General features: G+C 48.4%; 1 protein-coding gene across 1 annotated transcript in view; it reads right to left on the reverse strand.

Annotated features, from left to right (window-relative positions):
- The window catches only part of LOC140391742 (phospholipid-transporting ATPase IH-like), a 250,203-nt gene that overhangs the window by 101,423 nt on the left and 127,310 nt on the right, over positions 1-21,470 (reverse strand). The window contains exon 22 of the mRNA XM_072476552.1: positions 18,528-18,673. Within this exon, the coding sequence (XP_072332653.1) occupies positions 18,528-18,673 (146 nt within the window). The remainder of the gene's footprint in view (positions 1-18,527; positions 18,674-21,470) is intronic.

The following is a 21,470-nucleotide window of genomic DNA, read 5'->3' on the forward strand; positions in this document are numbered from 1 at the left end:
TTTGCACAACCAGCAGGCGAATTAAGGACTAGACATCAATGTTGTAACCAGGGCTGAGTCAACTGGCTTCGAGAAGTAGCTGAAGATGATGAATGGACAAATAATAGTCCATAGCACACAAATGCTAATTATCAGGTCTCCCTCTTTGATACTGCATCAGGGACATCGCACTGTCATTCTTCTCACTCACAGGAAGGAGAGGTGATTTCAACGGTGGTGCTGGTCAGGGGCAGAACCGTCAAAAGTGGTGACAGGGTCTCCTCCACACGCAGAGAATGAACTCCAGAAAGCTGTCACTTAAAGGCAACTCACTAGACCAAGGCTCTATAGATGACGCTTGACATGCCTGCAGATGTCTGAGAACCAGTGCCACCGAAGGCTACGCATGTCCAGGGAACTGATTGATCACATCTGCCACCTGCTGCAGGATTTGGCACCGCAGGGACTTTGAGTGCGTCCACTGCCACTGTGGCTGAAAGGGAGTGGCAGCGCTCAGTTTTTCTGACAAAGGCTCCTTCCAGTGCTCCATGATGGGCCGAATGGCCTCCTTCTGCATTGTATGTTCTAAGTTCTATGTCGGATTTGGAAGCCTTCGCACAGAAGTGCATCCAGGAGGTCACGGACGTAGGCCGGGATTCTACGAGCCACCGCGCCGAGATGCGCTCGGCGCGGGGGCAGAGAATGGGGCGTCAGACCCGTGATCGGGTCCGACGCCTTCCTGTGATTCCCGCGGACCGGAGAATTACTGCCAGTCACATGCGCACGGTCGACGCGGCGCTGGTCGGGGGTCACTGAAAGAGGCCCCCGCAGCGATTCTCCGCCGGTAGCTGACCGAGTTTCTGCCGGCAATGTTCTAACATGGTTCCACCCGGCGGGCACTTGGGGTGGCGGCTGCTGCGGTTGCGCTGGTGGGAGACGGGGGGATCCATCACCGGGGTGGGGGTGAGGGGTCCTCCAGGACGGCCAGGGTTCCGATCAGGGGCCACCGATCAGGGAGGCGCGCGCGACCTGGGGTGTGCCTATATTGTTGAAGCCAGCTTGCTGTGTGGATCTGCTATGTTGCGCGGGGCCGCCGTGCGCACGCGCGGCACCGCGGCCGGACGTGCAGGGCCCCGTGTCGGCACCCAGAGCTGCGCGGAGCACTCCGGCGCCCCGCTGGCCCCCTTCAGGTAAGTGAATCGCTGGGCCAAGGGGCCCGTTGACGGCGGCATGAAACGCTCCGGTGTTTACACCGGCGTCAACACTTAGCTGCCGTTTCGGAGAATCCCGCCCGTAATCTTCAAGAGGACACACAGCTTTGTCCATTTTGACTTCGATCAGGCAAGCCAGGAAGCCAGGGAAATGAAATCTGCACATATCTCTGGTTTTCCACAGGTGCAGCGTGTCACCGACTGCACTCGGGTGTCACTCAGATCTCTGTGACAGCAAGTTGTCAACCATGTGAAGCTGCCACTCACTGAATGTTCAGCTGATCTGTGAACAGACTAAACACATGTTGCGGGTGTGTGCTCGATTCCCAGGGAATGCGCACAACTCCTACATTTTCAGCTTCTCTCAGGGTGCAGAATCTGCAGAATTGGCTCCTCGGGGACAAGGCCTACCCACTGAGGACGTAGCTGATGACGCCTGCGCAGAGGTTGAACATAGAAAATAGAACATTACAGCGCAGTACAGGCCCTTCAGCCCTCGGTGTTGTGCCGACCTGTGAAACCACTCTGAAGCCCATCTACACGATTCCCTTATCATCCATATGTCTATCCAATGACCATTTGAATGCCCTTAGTGTTGGCGAGTCCGCTACTGTTGCTGGCAGGGCATTCCACACCCATACTACTCTCTGAGTAAAGAACCTACCTCTGACATCTGTCCTATATCTATCTCCCCTCAATTTAAAGCTATGTCCCGTCGTGCTAGACATCACAGAGGGAAAAGGCTCTCACTGTCCACCCTATCCAATCCTCTGATCATCTTGTATGCCTCAATTAAGTCACCTCTTAACCTTCTTCTCTCTAACGAAAACAGCCTCAAGTCCCTCAGCCTTTCCTCATAAGATCTTCCCTCCATACCAGGCAACATCCTGGTAAATCTCCTCTGCACCCTTTCCAATGCTTCCACATCCTTCCTATAATGCGGCGACCAGAATTGCACGCAATACTCCAAATGCGGCCGCACCAGAGTTTTGTACAGCTGCAACATGACCTCATGGCTCCGAAACTCAATCCCTCTACCAATAAAAGCTAACACGCCTTCTTAACAACCCTCTCAACCTGGGTGGCAACTTTCAGGGATCTATGTACATAGACACCGAGATCTCTCTGCTCATCCACACTGCCAAGAATCTTACCATTAGCCCAGTACTCTGTCTTCCTGTTATTCCTTCCAAAATGAATCACCTCACACTTTTCTGCATTAAACTCCATTTGCCACCTCTCAGCCCAGTGCTGCAGCTTATCTATGTCCCTCTGTAACTTGTAACATCCTTCCGCACTGTCCATAACTCCACCGACTTTAGTGTCATCTGCAAATTTACTCACCCATCCTTCTACGCCTCCAGGTCATTTATAAAAATTACAAACAGCAGTGGCCCCAAAACATCCTTGTGGTACACCACTAGTAACTGAACTAGTCTGAACATTTCCCATCAACCACCACCCTTTGTCTTCTTCCAGCTAGCCAATTTCTGATCCAAACTGCTAAATCACCCTGAATCCCATGCCTCCGTATTTTCTGCAGTAGCCTACCGTGGGGAACCTTATCAAACGCTTTACTGAAATCCATATACACCATATCAACTGCTTTCCCCTCATCCACCTGTTTGGTCACCTTCTCAAAGAACTCAATAAGGTTTGTGAGGCACGACCTACCCTTCACAAAACCGTGTTGACTATCTCTAATCAAATTATTCCTTTCCAGATGATTATACATCCTATCGCTTATAAACCGTTCCAAGATTTTGCCCACAACAGAAGTAAGGCTCACTGGTCTATAGTTACCGGGGTTGTCCCTACTTCCCTTCTTGAACAAGGGGACATTTGCTATCCTCCAGTCTTCTGGCACTATTCCTGTAGACAAAGATGACTTAAAGATCAAAGCCAAAGGCTCAGTAATCTCCTCCCTAGCTTCCCAGAGAATCCGAGGATAAATTCCATCCGGCCCAGGGGACTTATCTATTTTCACACTTTCCAGAATCGCTAACACCTCCTCCATATGAACCTCAAGCCCTTCTAGTCTAGTAGCCTGAATCTCAGTATTCTCCTCGACAACATTATCTTTTTACTGTGTGAATACTGACAAAAAATATTCATTTAGCACCTCTCCTATCTCCTCGGACTCCACGCACAACTTCCCGCTAATGTCCTGGACTGGCCCTACTCTTACCCTAGTCATTCTTTTATTCCTGACATATCTATAGAAAGCTTTAGGTTATCCTTGATCCTACCTGCCAAAGACTTCTCATGTCCCCTCCTGGCTCTTCTTAGCTCTCTCTTTAGGTCCTTCCTAGCTAACTTGTAACTCTCGAGCGCCCTAACTGAACCTTCATGTCTCATCTTTACATAAGCCTCCTTCTTCCTCTTGACAAGTGTTTTGACTGCTTCAGTAAACCACGATTCCCTTGCTCGACCACTTCCTCCCTGCCTCGACCACTTCCTCCCTGCCTGACAGGTACACACTTATCAAGGACACGCAGTAGCTGTTCCTTGAACAAGCTCCACATTTCCATTGTGCCCATCCCCTGCAGTTTTCCCCTCCATCCGATGCATCCTAAGTCTTGCCTCATCGCATCATAATTGCCTTTCCCCCAGATATAACTCTTGCCCTGCGGTATATACCTTTCCCTTTCAGTCACTAAAGTAAACGTAATCGAATTGTGGTCACTATCACCAAAGTGCTCACCTACCTCCAAATCTAACACCTGTCCTGGTTCATTACCCAGTACCAAATCCAAAAGGGCCTCGCCTCTCGTTGGCCTATCTACATACTGTGTCAGGAAACCCTCCTGCGCACATTGGACAAAAACGGACCCATCTAAAAAAGTATTCAAACTATCGTGTTTCCAGTCAATATTTGGAAAGTTAAAGTCCCCCATAACAACTACCCTATTGCTTTCGCTCCTATCCAGAAGCATCTTTGCAATCCTTTCCTCTACATCTCTGGAACTTATCGGAGGCCTATAGAAAACCCCTAACAGGGTGACCTCTCCTTTCCTGTTTCTAACCTCAGCCCATACTACCTCAGTCGACGAGTCCTCATCAAACGTCCTTTCTGCCACCGTAATACTGTCCTTGACTAACAATGCCACGCCTCCCCCTCTTTTACCACCTTCCCTGAGCTTACTGAAATATCTAAACCCCGGCACCTGCCACAACCATTCCTGTCCCTGCTCTATCCATGTCTCCGAAATGGCCACAACATCGAAGTCCCAGGTACCAACCCATGCTGCAAGTTCACCCACCTTATTCCGGATGCTCGTGGTATTGAAGAAGACACACTTTAAACACCTTCCTGCCTGCCGGTACACTCCTGCAACTTTGAAACCTTACTCAAGACCTCACTACTCTCAACCTCCTGTATACTGGAGCTACAATTCAGGTTCCCAAGCCCCTGCTGAACTAGTTTAAAGCTTCCCGAAGAGCATTAGCAAATTCCCCCCCCAGGATGTTGGTACCCCTCTGGTCCAGGTGTAGACCATCCCGTTTGTAGAGGTCCCACCTACCCCAGAATGAGCCCCAATTATCCAGAAATCTGAAACCCTCCCTCCTGCACCATCCCTGTAGCCACGTGTTCAACTGCTCTCTCTCCTTATTCCTCGTCTCGCTAGCACGTGGCACGGGTAACCCAGAGATAATAACTGTTTGTACTAGATCTAAGTTTCCACCCTAGCTCCCTGAATTCCTGCCTTACATCCCTATCCCTTTTCCTACCTATGTCGTTGGTACCTATGTGGACCACGACTTGGGACTGCTCCCCCTCCCCCTTAAGGATCCCGAAAACATGATCCGAGACAGTGCAGCAGAGATAACATACAACAAGGCTCATGCCAAAACTCTCACTTTGGTGGAGCCAAACAATGGGGATCCAGAAGATGAGGTTCCAATGCCTGGACTGGTCAGATGGAGCCCTGACCACAGAGGGTCTTTCACACTGAGGGTGTCGCACTTGTTGCGGCAATGGGTGGAGGAACTGCCTGAGAAGGAGATGGAGGGGCGGCGCATCAACCCCCATGAGGAGGACATAGATGGAAGGCAGAGGTAGTCCTCAGGGGCGAGGATGTCGGCAACGAGGCATTAGTAATGTCACAATGATGCAGTTGTGCTCAGGAAGCACTCAATTCACCTAGATTCATGGAAGACGATGAGGGCATCCTGTGACAACGCCCCATAATCGTCACATGGCACCTGTGTGCATTGCACTCGTGCCTGCCTGTTCGCAGAGCACATACCACATGTCAAAAGGCTCCTGTTATGGAGACACACCATATGCCCAATGTCTCTACATTCGAGGAGGATGACGACAACATTTGGTGGGTGATGCACGATCAATGACCACTAAAGCGAGGTTGTAGTCCAACTGAAGGCTTTAATAAGCTAGATGTTTCCCCCAGCAGCTCAGGTACAGAATGAAGGCTGCTGGGGCGGCACGGGCTCTTATACCCCGCCTAGCAGGGCGGAGCTACCATACAGCTTGACCAATAGGAAGCATACAATATCTACCAATGGTGTTCCAGCATTACCAGGTACCGGAATACCTCTACACAGACTACCACCTGTTAAAAAGAGTACGGCGGGGGTGGTGGCCTGATACTACAAACTTGGCAACGTGGTAAAATTAGTTACGGAGGTACCGTAATACCTCCGTACAGCGTTTTATAACCATTTACAATTGTATTAACTATTTACAATTTATGATTTAAATTTACAATTTAAAATGAATCAGTCGATCGGGGGCCCTGGTCGTCCTCTGTGATCGCCGGAGCTTCAGTGGTGACTCTGGTGGAGGCTCGGGCGTCTGTGACTCCGGGAGCGTGACCTTGATCTCTGTGGCAGCTTTGACACCCCTTGACGGCGCTGGTGGGGAAAACGGTTGACCTGGGAAGGGAGCGCCTGCGTGGTGCGTCAGTGGGTGGGGGGGCCTAGACGGGGCCGGCGGAAGGACCGATCCTCCTGTCAGGTGCCCTGGTGGTGGTGGGGGGAGGGGGGGGGTGAGACTGGTGGCTGGGGAGTGCGTGGGGCTCCGGCGGGTGCCAGGTCTCGAAGGGAGACCGTATCTTGTCGGCCGTCGGGGTACGCCACGTAGGCTTACTGGGGGTTAGCGTGGAGAAGATGGACCCTCTCGACCAATAGGTCCGACTTGTGCCCCCGCACGTGTTTTCGGAGCAGGATGGGTCTGGGAGCTGCCAGCCAGATCGGGAGCGAGGTCCCGGAGGAGGACTTCCTGGGGAAGACAAGGAGATGTTCGTGAGGTGTCTGGTTGTTAGTGGTACAAAGGAGTGACCGTATCGAGTGGAGGGCATCCGGGAGGACTTCCTGCCAGTGGGAGACTGGCAGATTCCTGGACCGTAGGGCCAGTAGGACGGTCTTCCAGACCGTTCCGTTCTCCCTCACTACCTGTCCGTTACCTCGGGGGTTGTAACTGGTCGTCCTGCTCGAGGCGATGCCCTTGCTGAGCAGGAATTGATGCAGTTCGTCGCTCATAAAGGAGGACTCCCGATCACAGTGTATGTAGGCGGGGAACCCGAACAGTGCAAAGATGCTATGGAGGGCCTTGATGACAGTGGTTGCGGTCATGTCGGGGCAGGGGATGGCGACTGGGAACCGGGAGTACTCGTCAATCACGTTCAGGAAGTACGTGTTGCGGTCGGTGGAGGGGAGGGGGCCTTTGAAGTCCATGCTGAGGCATTCAAAGCGACGGGATACCTTTATCAGGTGCGCTTTCTCTGGCCGGTAGAAGTGGGGTTTGCACTCCGCACAGATTTGACAGTCCCTGGTGGCTATCCTGATCTCCTCGATGGAGTAGGGCAGGTTGCGGGTCTTGGTAAAGTGGAAAAAGCGAGTGACCCCCGGGTGGCAGAGGTCCTCGTGGAGGGCTCGGAGACGGTCCACTTGTGCGTTGGCACATGTGCCGCGGGGACATGGTGTCAGGAGGCTTGTTTAGCTTCCCGGGACGATACAAGATCTCGTAGTTGTAGGTGGAGAGTTCGATCCTCCACCGCAAGATCTTATCGTTTTTTAATCTTGCCCCGCTGTGCATTATCGAACATGAAAGCAACCGACCGTTGGTCAGTGAGGAGAGTGAATCTCCTGCCGGCCAGGTAATGCCTCCAATGTCACACAGCTTCTACTATGGCCTAGGCCTCCTTTTCGACTGAGGAGTGGCGGATTTCGGAGGCATGGAGGGTACATGAGAAGAAGGCCACGGGCCTGCCTGCTTGGTTGAGGGTGACCGCCAGAGCTACATGAGACGCGTTGCTCGCGACCTGGAAGGGGAGGGACTCGTCGATGGCGTGCATCGCGGCCTTTGCAATGTCCGTTTTGATGTGGCTGAAGGCCTGGCGGGCATCTATCGACAGGGGAAAAGCTGTGGATTGGATCAGGGGACGGGCCTTGTCTGCATAGTTGGTTACCCACTGGGCGTAGTAACTGAAAAACCCTAGGCAGCGCTTCAGGGCCTTGGAGCAGTGAGGGAGGGGGAACTCCAGAAGGGGGCGCATGCGCTTAGGGTCGGGGCCGATAACTCCATTTTGCACTACGTAGCCAAGGATGGCGAGGTGGTCGGTGCTAAACACGCATTTATCCTTGTTGTATGGAAGGTTAAGGATCTTTGCTGTCTCGAGGAATTTTCGGAGGTTGGTGTCGTGGTCCTGCTGGTCGTGGCCGCAGATGGTGACATTATTGAGATACGGGAATGTTGCCCGTAAACTGTACCGGTCAACCATTCGGTCCATCTCACGCTGGAAGACTGAGACCCCGTTGGTGACACCGAAGGGAACCCTTAAGAAGTGATAGAGCCGCCCATCTCCCTCGAAAGCAGTGTATTTGCGGTCACTAGTGCGGATGGGGAGCTGGTGGTAGGCGGACTTAAGATCCACCGTGGAGAAGACCTTGTAATGCGCGATCCCGTTTACCAGGTCGGTATGCGGGGGAGAGGGTACACGTCCAGCTGCGTAAACCTGTTGATGGTCTGACTGTAGTCGATGACCATCCTATGCTTCTCCCCGGTCTTTACCACCACTACCTGAGCTCTCCAGGGACTGTTGCTAGCTTCAATGACTCCTTCCCTCAGTAGCCTTTGGACCTCTGACCTAATAAAGATCCGATCCTGGGCACTGTACCGTCTGCTCCTGGTAGCGACGGGTTTGCAATCCGGGGTGAGGTTCGCAAACAGGGAAGGTGGGTCGACCTTAAGGGTCGCGAGGCCGCAGACAGTGAAGGGGGGTATAGGGCCGCCGAATTTGAAGGTCAGACTTTGAAGATTACACTGGAAGTCTAAACCCAGGAGTGTAGCCGCGGAGAGGTGGGGAAGGTCGTAGAGACGGAAATTTTTGAACTCCCTACTGAGTGGGAACCGGAGGCCAGGGAGATTTTTTGATTAATGGGGTGGATGAGGAGAGAACAGCGCCTTACCGTGTCAGGTATGAAGCTCTCCGTGATCCCAGAGTCAATTAGGCAGGACGTCTCGTGCCCGTTGATAAATAAGGTCGTTGTAGCAGTTGAGAGTGTTCGAGGCCGGGACTGATCCAGAGTCACCGAGGCTAATCGCAGCAGTTGAGTGTTCTCTTCGGGCAGTGTGTGGTCAGCCGAGCTGGGCTCTGGGGGTCCATCCAAGATGGTAGCTCCGATTGGTCGCACATGGCTGGGGGTGCGCAAAATGGCGGTGCCCATCCATCTAACGTGGCATCCGCGGGACAAGATGGCGGCGCCCGGGGTCCACACATGGCCCTGGAGTAGGAAGATGGCAGCGCTCGCTGGCAGCACGGGGACCGTGGAGAGGTTAGTGATGGCGGTCCGCATTCGCCGCCGAAGACCGCGGCAACCGCACGGGCCTGGCATACCACCACAAAATGGCCCTTTTTACAGTATCCCTTGCAGGTGGATGCGCGGGCTGGGCAGCGCTGGCAGGGGTGCTTGGCCTGTCGCAAAAGTAGCAGCGGGACCCCCTGGGGTTGCCAGGCCGCCTTGCAGCACAAGCTTGTGGGGGGATGGGGGATGTCTCGGGGTTGGCTGCGGAGGGGTTCCACGCGGTCAGGAACGTAAGCGCGGGCGTTTCTGGAGGCCACATCCAGGGAGCCTGCAAGGGCCCGTGCCTCCTTGAGACCTAGTGTCTTTTTCCAGCAATCGCTGGCGGATTTGGGAGGACAGCATACCTGCCACGAAAGCGTCCCGGACCAAAAGTTTGGTGTTTTCGCTCGCCGAAACTTGCGGGCAGCTGCAGTTTCTCCAACACCAGGAGTGCATGGTAGAATTCTTCCAGCGATTCCCCAGGGATTTGTCGTCTCGTTGCTAGCAGATGTCGGGCGTAGACCTGGTTTACCGGGTGAATATAATGTCCTTTTAGCAGTTCTATTGCTGCATCGAAGTCTTCCGCTTCCTCGATGAGGGTGTAAATCTCCGGGCTCATCCTCGAGTGCAGGACTTGCATTTTCTGTTCTCCCGTGGGTGTGTTTTCGGCCGTCCCGAGATATCCTTTAAAACACGCCAGCCAGTGCTTGAAGATTGCCGCTGAGTTCGCCACATGGGGGCTGATTTGCAGACACTCCGGCTTGATTCGGAGCTCCATCCTTTTAAATGTAGCTTATTAAATTGATGCACAATCAATGACCACTAAAGCGAGGTTGTAGTCCAACTGAAGGCTTTAATAAGCTAGATGTTTCCCCCAGCAGCTCAGGTACAGAATGAAGGCTGCTGGGGCGGCACAGGCTCTTATACCCGGCCTAGCAGGGTGGAGCTACCATACAGCTTGACCAATAGGAAGCATACAATATCTACGAATGGTGTTCCAGCATTACCAGGTACCGTAATACCTCTACAGAGACTCCACAGTGGGGACAGTCCATAGATCCTCACAAAGCTTATGTGAATGTCTGATTCCTCTCTGGCTGATAGCTCTCAATGACCTGGGTCTTATCTTGGCAACACAGCAGGGAATGTTTAGCCACTCCTGATCCCACGGCATCCTTTGTGAACTGAACCCTTGAGGATAACATTATCACTGGGGGCAGAAGCTGATGGGGAGGGGGGGGGGGATTTTCATCTTATGACACCAATACTCTCACTATACAATTGTTTGGGGTATTCCTTTCTTTCCTCTTCCCGGCCTGGTGGCCTGGCTGCTGGCGCGTTACGGTTAGTCGGTTGGGTTAGTCGATTGGGTAGTAAGTGGGGATTAAGTTGGGTAACTTTGTCATACTTTTGGTGCCTGTTTAACGTTTTAAAAAGGTCTAGCGAGAAGCTCCTGGGAGAGAGTCACCTTCCGTGCGACTGCTCAGTTCATGGTCACCATCGGAAGTCTCGAGATATAGGCATGACTGATTACCAAAACATGGCTACAAGGAGATCAAAGTTGTGAAATCAATATGAAATGAAATGAAAATCGCTTGTCACAAGTAGGCTTCAAATGAAGTTACTGGGAAAAAACCCTCGTCGCCACATTCGGGGAGGCTGGCACAGGAATTGAACCGTGCTGCTGGCCTGCCTTGGTCTGCTTCCAAAGCCAATATTCTGGGTAATTTGACTTTTAGGATAGACAGGTGGGAAAGAAAAAGTGGTGAGGTAGCTCTGCTAATAAGAGGGGAAATAAATACTGTTCTGAAGGGTGATCTAGGCTCAAAGCATGAACTGTGTGGAAGTGACAAATACCAAAGGAAGGATGGAGAGTGGTGGGTGTATTGTATCGGCCCCAGAAAAGTAGCCATGCTGTCATAAAGAGTTTAGAACATAGAACATACAGTGCAGTAGGCCATTCGGCCCATCGAGTCTGCACCGACCCACTTAAGCCCTCACTTCCACCCTAACCCCGTAACCCAATAACCCCTCCTAACCTTTTTGGTCACTCAGGGCAATTTATCATGGCCAATCCACCTAATCTGCACGTCTTTGGACTGTGGGAGGAAACCGGAGCACCCGGAGAAAACCCACGCAGACACGGGGAGAACGTGCAGACTCTGCACAGACAGTGACCCAACGGGTAGTCAAACCTGGGACCCTGGCGCTGTGAAGTCACAGTGCTATCCACTTGTGCTACCATGCTGCTTTAGATCAAGAAATAACAAAATCCAAATAGAGCACTGTATTAACCATTGGTGACTTTAATTTTCAGAGAGATTGGACTAATCAAATTGGAAATGGCAAGCAAGAGAATGAATTCATGGAGTGCATTCACAATGTTTGCTTGGAACAATGTTCTGGAGCCAGGGGATCAGACTATTTTGGATCTGGTATTGTGTAATGCGGTAGCTTTAATGAATGATCTGAAGACTAAAGATCCCGTAGGAAGTAGTGATCACAATATAATAGAATTTAGCATTCAGCTTGAGTGAGAGAAAACTGGGACTGAAATGTCAATGTTAGACTTAAAGAAGGGGAATTCCAGAGGTATGAGGATGGAATTGGCCAAAGTGGACTGATCATATAGATTAGTAGGTAAGTCAAGAGATGAGCAGTGACAGCTACTTGGGGAGATAATTATTGATTCCCAGACAAAATACATCCCAATGAGGAGGAAAGACTGTGTTCGGAGGGAGAATCTACCATGGATAACCAAGGAAGTTAAGCAGGGTATTAAGTTGAAAGCGGAAACATACAAGATGGAAAAGGTTAGTGGTGGGCCAGAGGAGTGAGACAGATTCAGAATGCAGCAAACATGGATGGACAAAAAACAGGAAGGAGAAAACAAACTATGAGGGCAAGATAGCGAGAAATGTAAAAACAAACAATAAGAGTTTTTTTTAAGTACATTAAAAGGAAGAGAGAAATAAAAGAAAGCATTGGGCCCTGAGAGAATGAAACTGCGGAAGTAATTATAGGGAACAAGGAAATGGCGAAGGAGTTAAATCGCTATTTTGCGTCAGTCTTTACTGTCTGCAGCAGTGTTTTTCAAACTTTTTTTCCTGGGACCCATGGTTTACCAACTGACTGACCTTTGGGACCCAGGTTGGCTGACCTTCACGGCCCACGCCAGCCGACCTCCACAACACACCATTTCCACTTACCTTTAATGCTACACCAAACCCTGCTTGGTCCTCGCGATCTCATTCCAATCAGGTTCACAGGAGGAAAAGACAATGCGCATAGCAGGTGCAGAGTTCAGCTGATCTCTTTGTGAGGATGGAAAATCTAAGCTCGCACATGTAGGTCATTTTAAAGGGCAACAGCAATGAAATGTTTGTTTATTCAGCTCAGGACACTCCTCAGAGGCTACTCCAGAATGCTGACAGCCTCATTGACTTGTGGCGTGTTTTTAATGTGCTGTCACAGATGAGGCACAGAAGTTTTATCTCTTCATTTGGAGTCAACTGTAACTTAGGAGCTGGTTTAGCACACTGGGCTAAATCGCTGGCTTTTAAAGCAGACCAAAGCAGGCCAGCAGCACAGTTCAATTCCCATACCAGCCTCCCCGAACAGGCGCCAGAATGTGGCGACTAGGGGCTTTTCATAGTAACTTCATTGAAGCCTTCATTGAAGACAATAAGTGATTTTCAATTTTTTCAATTCAATTAATCATTGACTTGGGTCTCAAACGCAAAAGGATTTTTCACCCACCTCTTCTCTTCCAAAATCTGAAACTTCTCCTCTGGAAAGTGGTGACAAAAACTGGTCAGCGCAGCCAGATGCCACTGAATAAGGCTTGCCAGTCTATTGACAGTTCCCTTACTAACACTGTTTTCTTCAATGTGCTGTAGCAGTGTGGGGAACATGTATTAGTTTTGGCTTTGTACTCACACTTACCAAAATTTCAATGACTTTTGGAAAGCATCTGTTTCTTCAGTGTCAAAAGCAATCATCATCCCTCCCTTGCAATTTGAGGTTGAGTTTGAATTGAAATGATGTCTTCAAGATAAGACATAGTGAGCATCCAACTCTCATTTGCCAGTACTTGCCTGTATATAACACACCATGGGCTTTGCATCCTGATTTGCATTAGCACAATTAACAAAGCCATATCACAAGAAATCATCTTTATACTGCTTTGTTCCTGATTTCAGTTTCTTCTTAGTAGGTTGTTCACCAGAGGTCTTGGAGATCTGTATACAGCTAACACCAGGACTGCTAACACCTGAGCAGCTCACACTCGCACTCCTTTATCCAGCCATGAACTCTCCTGAGTAGCTCTCTCCAGCAGGTTCAGTTGTGACACCCTGGCCTGTTTGTGTCTCCGGCTCTCTCTTCCTTATAACAAAACGATCCATCTTCAGTTCTTCACAGTTGCCTTGCCTGCTTTGCTGGCAGCTAGAAAATGAAGGAATCACTCCTCCATGATTTTGCACCAAAAGCACGGATATACAGGGCGCGTGACATCAGTGGACATGCCGGGCTCGTAACCTGCTCTCTGCCTCCACTCCTAGCGGGAAGATTGCGTCGTTCCCATTTAAAGCCTGTCCCATCCGATATTCTTAAAAGCCGGTTGTGGCCATTGGGTGCTTCTCCTGCGATCGGGAGCACCGCGACCAATTGCTCAGCGATCCCCCCGACACAAGCAAGTCATGACCCGCAGTTTGAAAAACCCTGCTGCCGAACTACAAGCATCCCAGAAATAGTAAAAAATACAGGGGGAGGAATTGAATGCAGTTACCATCACTGGAGAATTAATTTTAGGCAAACCAATGTGGTTAAAGGCTGACAGGTCTGATGGTCAAAAGGCTGATGGTTTGCACCCCATGATCTTAAAGGAGGTAGCTACAGAGCTTGTGGATGTATTGGTAGTCGTTTTCCAAAATCTCTTGGACTCTGGAACTGGGCCAAAGGGTTGGAAAATTGCCTTGTTCATAAAGGGAAGCAGGCAAAATACATGAAACTACAGGCCAGTTAGTCTAACTTCAGTTGTTGGAAACATTAGAATCGATTATTAAGAAGAGAATAGCAGTGCATTTGAAAAGTCATAGTCTGATCAAGCAGAGCCAGCATGGTTCAGGAAGGAGAATCGTGCCTGACAAATTTCCTGGAGTTCTTTGAGGAGGTATCATCGAGAGTAGACAGAAAAGAACCCGTCAATGTTGGACATTTAGATTTTCAAAAAACATTTGATAAGGTGCCACACAAAACGCTACACCACAAGACAGGAGCTCATGGGGTTGAATGTCAGATTCTGCCATGAATAGAGAATTGGCTAACTGACGGGAAGCAGCTAGTAGCGATGAGGGGGTCGTTATACAGGTTAGAGGACGGTAACCCTGTGGCAGTGCCACAGGGATCAGTGCTGGGACAGAGTGTACTGTGGCCAAATTTGCAGACGATACAAAGGTGGATGTGGGAGGGAAGGCAGGTTGTACGGAGGATATAATTAGTTTACAGAGGGATATTGACAGGTTAAGTGAGTGGGCAGAAAATTGGCAAATTGAATTTAATGTGGGAACATGTAAGATTGTTCATTTTGGAAGAAAGAATGAGAAAGTGGCTTATTATTTAAATAGAGTCTACAGAAAGCATCTACACAAAGGGTCTTGGGGATCGTAGCATATAGGTGCAGAAGGTAATAGGAAAGGCAAATGGAATGCTGTGGAGGAGAGGACTTGAACGTTTTCAAGGCTGAGACCGATAGGATTTTAATCAGTTGGATTATGAAGAGAAGGCAGGAAGGTGGACTCAATGAGTGTTAGATCAAGCATGACTTTAATAAATGGCGTAACAGGCTCAGAGGAATGGAGCGGGTACAGGACATACTGGAGGGGGAGGGTGAACAGTCAGTGGTCATGGTACACATCGGTACAAACGTCATAGGTCAAAAAAGGGATGAGTTCCTAAAGGCAGAATACAGGGAGCTAGGAAGGAAGTTAAGAAATCGGACCTCGAAGGTAGTGACCTCAGGATTACAACCGGTGCCACGTGCTAGTCAGAGTAGAAATGACAGGATATAAAGGATGAATATGTGGCTGAAGAGATGGTGTCAGGGGGAGGGTTTCAGATTCCTGGGGCATTGGGACCGGTTCTGGGTAGGTGGGACCTGTACAAATTGGACGGGTTACACCTGGGCAAGACTGGAACTGAGTCCTAGGGGGGCAATTTGCTCGAGCGGTTGGGGAGGTTTGAAACTAAAATGCCAGGGGGATGGGAACCTACGCAAGGAGCCAGAGAAAGAGGGAGCAAGGACAAAAGCAAAAGGTAGAAAAATGAATCAGAAAAGTGATAGGTGGAGAAACCAAGGACAAAATTCAAACGGGGCAGGAGAGAAAAATATTGGGAGCAAGACAAGCATTGTGAAAAAGACAACTTAAAGGCTCTGTGCTTTAATGCACGGAGCATTTGCAATAAAGTGGATGAACTAATCGCGCAGATAGATATAAATGAGTATGACATAATTGGGATTACAGAGACTTGGTTGCAGGGTGAACAGAGTTGCGAACTGAATGTCCCAGGGTTCTCAGTATTTAGGAAGGACAGGCATAAAAGAAAAGATGGTGGCGTGGCACTGCTAGTTAAAGAGGAAATTAACACAATAGTGAGAAAGGATATTAGCTCCGACAATGTGGAATCTGTATGGGTAGAGTTGAGAAATACCAAGGGACAGAAAACATGAGTGGTTGTCATATATAGACCCCCCCAAACTGCACTGGTGAGGTTGGGAATGGCATTAAACAAGAAATTAGTGATGCATGTAATAAGGGAATATCGGTGATCATGGGTGATTTTAATCTTCACATAGATTGGGCAAATCAAATTAGCCACAATGCCATAGAGGAGGAATTCCTGGAGTGTATACGGAATGGTTTTCTTGACCAATATGTGGAGGAACCAACTAGAGAGCAGGCCATCTTCGACTGGGTACTGTGTAATGAGAAGGGAATTATTGCCAATCTGGCTGTACGAGACCCCTTGGGGATGAGCGTCCATAACATGATAGAATTTTTTATTAAGATGGAGAGTGAAGTAGATTCGGAGATGGGTGCTGAATCTTAATAAAGGGAACTATGAGGATATGAGGCGTGAGTTGGCCTTGATAGACTGGGGATGACTTAAAGGGATGACAGTGGACAGACAATGGCAAACATTCAAGGAACGCATGGAGGAACTACAGCAAATGTTCATTCCTGTCTGGCACAAAAGCAAAGGGGGTAAGAGGGCCAATCCATGGCTTACAAAGGAAATTAGAAATAGTATCTGATCCAAGGAAGAAGTAAACAGATTGACCAAGAAAAATAATAGGTCTGAGGATTGGGAGCAGTTTAGAATTCAGCAAAGAAGAACGAAGGGATTGATTAAGAAGGGGAAAGTACAGTACGAAAGGAAGCTTGCAGGGAACATAAAGACTGACACTAAGAGTTTCTGCAGATATGTGAAGAGAAAGAGATTGGTAAAGAGAAATGTAGGCCCACTGCAGACAGAAACTGGGGAATGCGTAATAAGGGACAAAGAAATGGCTGAGCAATTAAATACATACTTTGGTTCTGTCTTCACAAATGAGGACACAAATCAGATCCCAGAAATGTTGGAGAATGAAAGGTTTAGTGAGAGGGAAGAACTGAGGGAGATCAACATTAGTAGAGAAATGGTGCTGGGAAAACTGATGGGATTGAAGGCGGATAAATCCCCAGGGCCTGAGAATCTGCATCCCAGAGTGCTTAAGGAGGTGGCTCTGGAAATAGTGGCTGCATTGGTGGTCATCTTCTGGGATTCTATAGACTCTGGAACAGTCCCTGCAGATTGGAGGGTAGCTCACATCACTCCGATATTCAAAAAGAGAGGTAGAGAGAAAGCAGGGAATTATAGACCAGTAAGCCTAACATCGGTAGTGGGGAAAATGCTTGAATCCATTATCAAGGACTTTCTAGCGGAACATTTAGAAAGTAGTGGCAGGATTAGTCAAGAGTCAGCATTGATTTATGAAGGGAAAATCATGCTTGACAACTCTGTTGGAATTCTTTGAAGAGGTAACCAGTACAGTCGACAAGGGGGAGCCAGTCGATGTGGCATATTTGGACTTTCAGAAGGCGTTTGACAAAGTCCCGCATAAGAGATTATTGTGCAAAATTAAAGCGCATGGGATTGGGGGAAATGTATTGAGGTGGATAGAAAACTGGTTGGCAGAGAGGAAACAAAGAGCAGGGATTAATGGGTCCTTTTCAAATTGGCAGGCAGTAACCAGTGGGGTACCACAGGGATTGGTGCTGGGACCCCAACTATTCACAATATATATTAATGATTTGGATGAGGGAACAAAATGTAACATCTCAAAAGTTTGCAGATGATACCAAATTAGGTTGGAGGGTGAATTGTGACGAGGATGCAGGTATCCTACAGCAAGGTCTGGACAGGTTGGGCAAGTGGGCAAACCAATGGCAGATGCAGTATAATTTGGATAAGTGTGAGGTTATTCATTTTGGAAGCAAAAACAGGAAGGCAGATTACTACCTGAATGGTTGTAAATTGGGAGAGGGGAGTGTGCAGCGGGACCTGGGTGTCCTTGTGCACCATTCGCTGAAGGTAAGCATGTAGGTGCAGCAGGCGGTAAAGAAGGCTAATGGTATGTTGGCCTTCATTGCAAGAGGTTTCGAGTATAGAAGCAGGGATGTGTTGCTGCAATTGTACAGGGCCTTGGTGAGGCCACACTTCGAGTATTGTGTGCAGTTTTGGTCTCCTTCTCCAAGGAAGGATGTTCTTGCTCTCGAGGGACTGCAGCAAAGGTTTACCAGACTGATTCCAGGGATGGCGGGACTGTCCTTTGAGGAGAGATTGACTAGGTTGGGATTGTTCTCGCTGGAGTGCAGAAGAATGATGGGGGATCTCATAGAGACTTATAAAATTCTAACAGGACTAGACAGGGTAGATGCAGGGAAGATGTTACCAATGATAGGTGTGTCCAGAACCAGGGGCCACAGTCTGAGGATTCAGGGTAAGCCATTTAGGAGAGTTAAGGAGACATTTTTTCACACAAAGAGTGGTGAGCCTGTGGAATTCATTACCACAGGAAGTAGTTGATGCTAAAACTTTAAATATATTCAAGAGGCGGCTGGATATAGCACTTGGGGAGAATGGGATCAAAGGCTATGGGGAGAAAGCAGGATTAGGCTATTGAGTTGGATGATCAGCCATGATGGTGATGAATGGCGGAGCAGGCTCGAAGGGCCAAAAGGCCTCCTCCTGCTCCTATCTTCTATGTATGTATCTATGTAATGGCCGGCTACTGTCCCTAGTTTTTATGGTCTTTTGGTTCCATGTTTGAAGGTGTATCACCAAAAATAGTCTTCAATGGTGCTTGGCACTGCACACATCCAATGGTATTTCAATCATTAATTTTAGATTTACTTTAAGTAGAAACATAAAAAGGCCGCTGATTTAATTTATTTTCCTTAAAAAAAAAAAAAAAATTAATGCACATACCTTGTAGAAGAAATACTGGACAAGTTGCGCAATTCGAATATAATAATAATGGCCATGGACAAGTAGCAACTTCTTGAGGTGTTTAATCTTGGGAATGCAATAATCACTGTTTCGTGCTGCTTGACGACCTTCCTTCCCCAAAATACCTGGAGAAACAAAACCTCTGAGAACAAACACTCAAAGAAAGAAAGAAGTCACACCAATAAAAGGGAAATTTGATAATTGTGCAATTTGCCTTCCTCTACTTCTATCAATCTATCCCGGTCACTGTACCTTGGCTCTATTTAGGAGTATATAACTATGGTAGATTTGTTACATTAGAGTCAGAGTAGAACGTTGCTGGAATTCACAGTACCCAGCTGATTGACAAATATTTAGGCCATCCAGGAGTGTAAAATGTGAAAAATACTCTGGGCGCGATCTAACGGCCGCGCCTGACTCAGGACGCGCCAGTTGGAGATTTACCTGGCGTGTCATGCCTCTCGAGATCTAATGACAACTCGCAAAACGTTGCGATTTGGATCCTGCCCACAGGGCAGGCCCTAAATATGCATATTCAAGGGAGCAGTTAGGCAGATCTACCCAGCGCCCAGGATTGAATCCACTTGTCTCGGAGATCCTGGCTGGGTGCCGTTTAGCACCGGTCTCCACACACATGGGCCAGGCTGAACAGCACTTAGGGGTTCTCCCAGCTGATCGGAGGCCCCCGAGTGATCAGCCTCTGGGCAGGGTGGTACCCTGGCACTCAGTGACACCCTGACACTGCCAGGATGCCCAGGTGGCACTGGCAGGGTTTCACACTGGCAGTGCCACTGTGCCTGGTGACATCTTGCCGGGGATTGGGCCTGGGAGTGCCCTGCCCTTATGAGATGGGGTGAAGGGGGCTTGAGGGCCAATGTGGGAAAGTTCCAGGAACTAACATCAGAGACAAAGGCATGGAATCCTGGATTTTAGGGAGTCAGAACGATTCAGGAACCATTAAAAAATGTCAGGCAGGACCCAAAACCAGAATTCTAACCCCCATTCCTTCACAGGGTAAGGGTCTGAGTAAAGAGGCAGCACCTTGAACTCCTGACCTGGCTGGTTTTATTGCAAGTCTAGGCATCTCCTAGCCTCGCCCGAATTTTTGTGGAGTCAGGCAAGCTTCTGGATGACTCGTTCTTCATTGCCCCTCAGAGGGATTAAGAACCATAGTCTGGATTCAGAAACTTTTCAAAAGTTAACTTCAAAAGCTTTTACCTATGCCCCCTCTATACCAATTCATGCCTCCCACCCACGCTCTATAGCCCCTCATTGCCTCCATGTCAACTGATCACCCTTCCATGTCTACTCACAGCCAAGCATACATAATGAGGACAGCTGTAAGATCTTTTCAGTAGAACTGGATGGCTTCATTATGTTTCGCTAAGACCGGAGGCTCATGAAAAGAGTTTCTCAGCAAGGGGTTCTGCTTTTACATTGGAGAGAACTGTTGACTTTGGTCGACTGACATCTTTTTTATTTCTTTTTGGTTGATTGACATCTTTAAATGGCTATAATAAATTGTTCTTCCTGTGATCTCTTTTGTTAATGTCTCAATGTTTATTTGCCCAAGATTAAGAGTTGTGAAGGGTCTGAAGCCTCTTACTGATGCTTTAATGGTCTGCCCCACTACAGCCTATACTCATCCCCCTGAATGAGGATCGCAGCATTCGGGGACCTTTCTGCCTCAGTGGGCCTGGCAAGTTGGGACATTTCCCAACACGAGTTACCTGTCTTTGAAGTGAAAATCCAGCCCAAAGTGACTGAATACCTGAAGATGTATGAATTGATCAAAGAGCCAGTATAGATTTGTGAAGAGTAGCCTAGGTAGCACAGTGGTTAACACTGTTGCTTCACAGCGCCAGGGTCACAGGTTCGATTCCTGCCTTTGGTTCACTGTCTGTGCGGGGTTTGCACGTTCTTCCCATGTCTATGTGCGTTTCCTGCGGGTGCTCCAGTTTCCTCACACAAGTCCCGAAAGACGTGCTTGTTAGGTGAATTGGACACTCTGAATTCTCCCTCAGTGTACACAAACAGACGCCGGAATGTGGGGACTAGGGGCTTTTCACAGTAACTTCATTGCAGTGTTACTATAAGCCTCCTTGTGACACTAATAAAGATTATTGTGATTATGTCCGAATAATCTGGTTGAAGATTTTTGTAGACGTCTATAATATGGTAAACGTGCGAGTGTTTGTAAATGACGTCCATAAGAAATTCCAGAAGGTATTCAATGACATTTCACAGAAGAGATTATTAAAAATTTATGTACACACAATTGGAGAAACCTTGAGACATGAGCTAGTAGTTAGTTGCTGAATACAGAGTAATGGGAACATTTCTGATTGTCAGGATGTTACAAGTGGTGCTCTCCATGGATCAGTTCTGGGGCTTCAGATTTTCACCATACACAAGAGTATTGTAGAAACCAGGTATTTCAAATACAACTAGTATAGGTAAAGGATAGATGTTTAAGCATAAATATTAAGCCCCAGTTTTAAATACCCATTTATACAGCATAATTCACTTTTACTGAGGTCCGTTGTTCTGGCAAATGCATATTTTCAAAGTCAGTGTGACATTAAAACAGCACAGTTGCAAGACAATTTGACACTGCTGGTGCTAATTGTCAAGGACAAGGACTAAATACCATAGCAACATGAAGGCACCATTGTTCACAATGCAGATAACAGCTAAGTCAGCAGAAGACCAGTTTTTGTTGGTCAGAATATCACATTCCATAACATGAAGACATGAAACAATTAAAAGCTAATGTTGCACAATGAAGATGGACAGCTTGCCATCAAATCAAATGTGTTTGAGTCTAACCCAAAACAATTAGGATTATATTGGGGTGTGATTAGATGACTTAAGACAGACATGAAAGTGTATAACTGAAAAGTTTCCGCCCGCCATTTTAGT

Source organism: Scyliorhinus torazame, chromosome 15, assembly GCF_047496885.1.
Source record: "Scyliorhinus torazame isolate Kashiwa2021f chromosome 15, sScyTor2.1, whole genome shotgun sequence".
Lineage (NCBI taxonomy): Eukaryota > Metazoa > Chordata > Chondrichthyes > Carcharhiniformes > Scyliorhinidae > Scyliorhinus > Scyliorhinus torazame.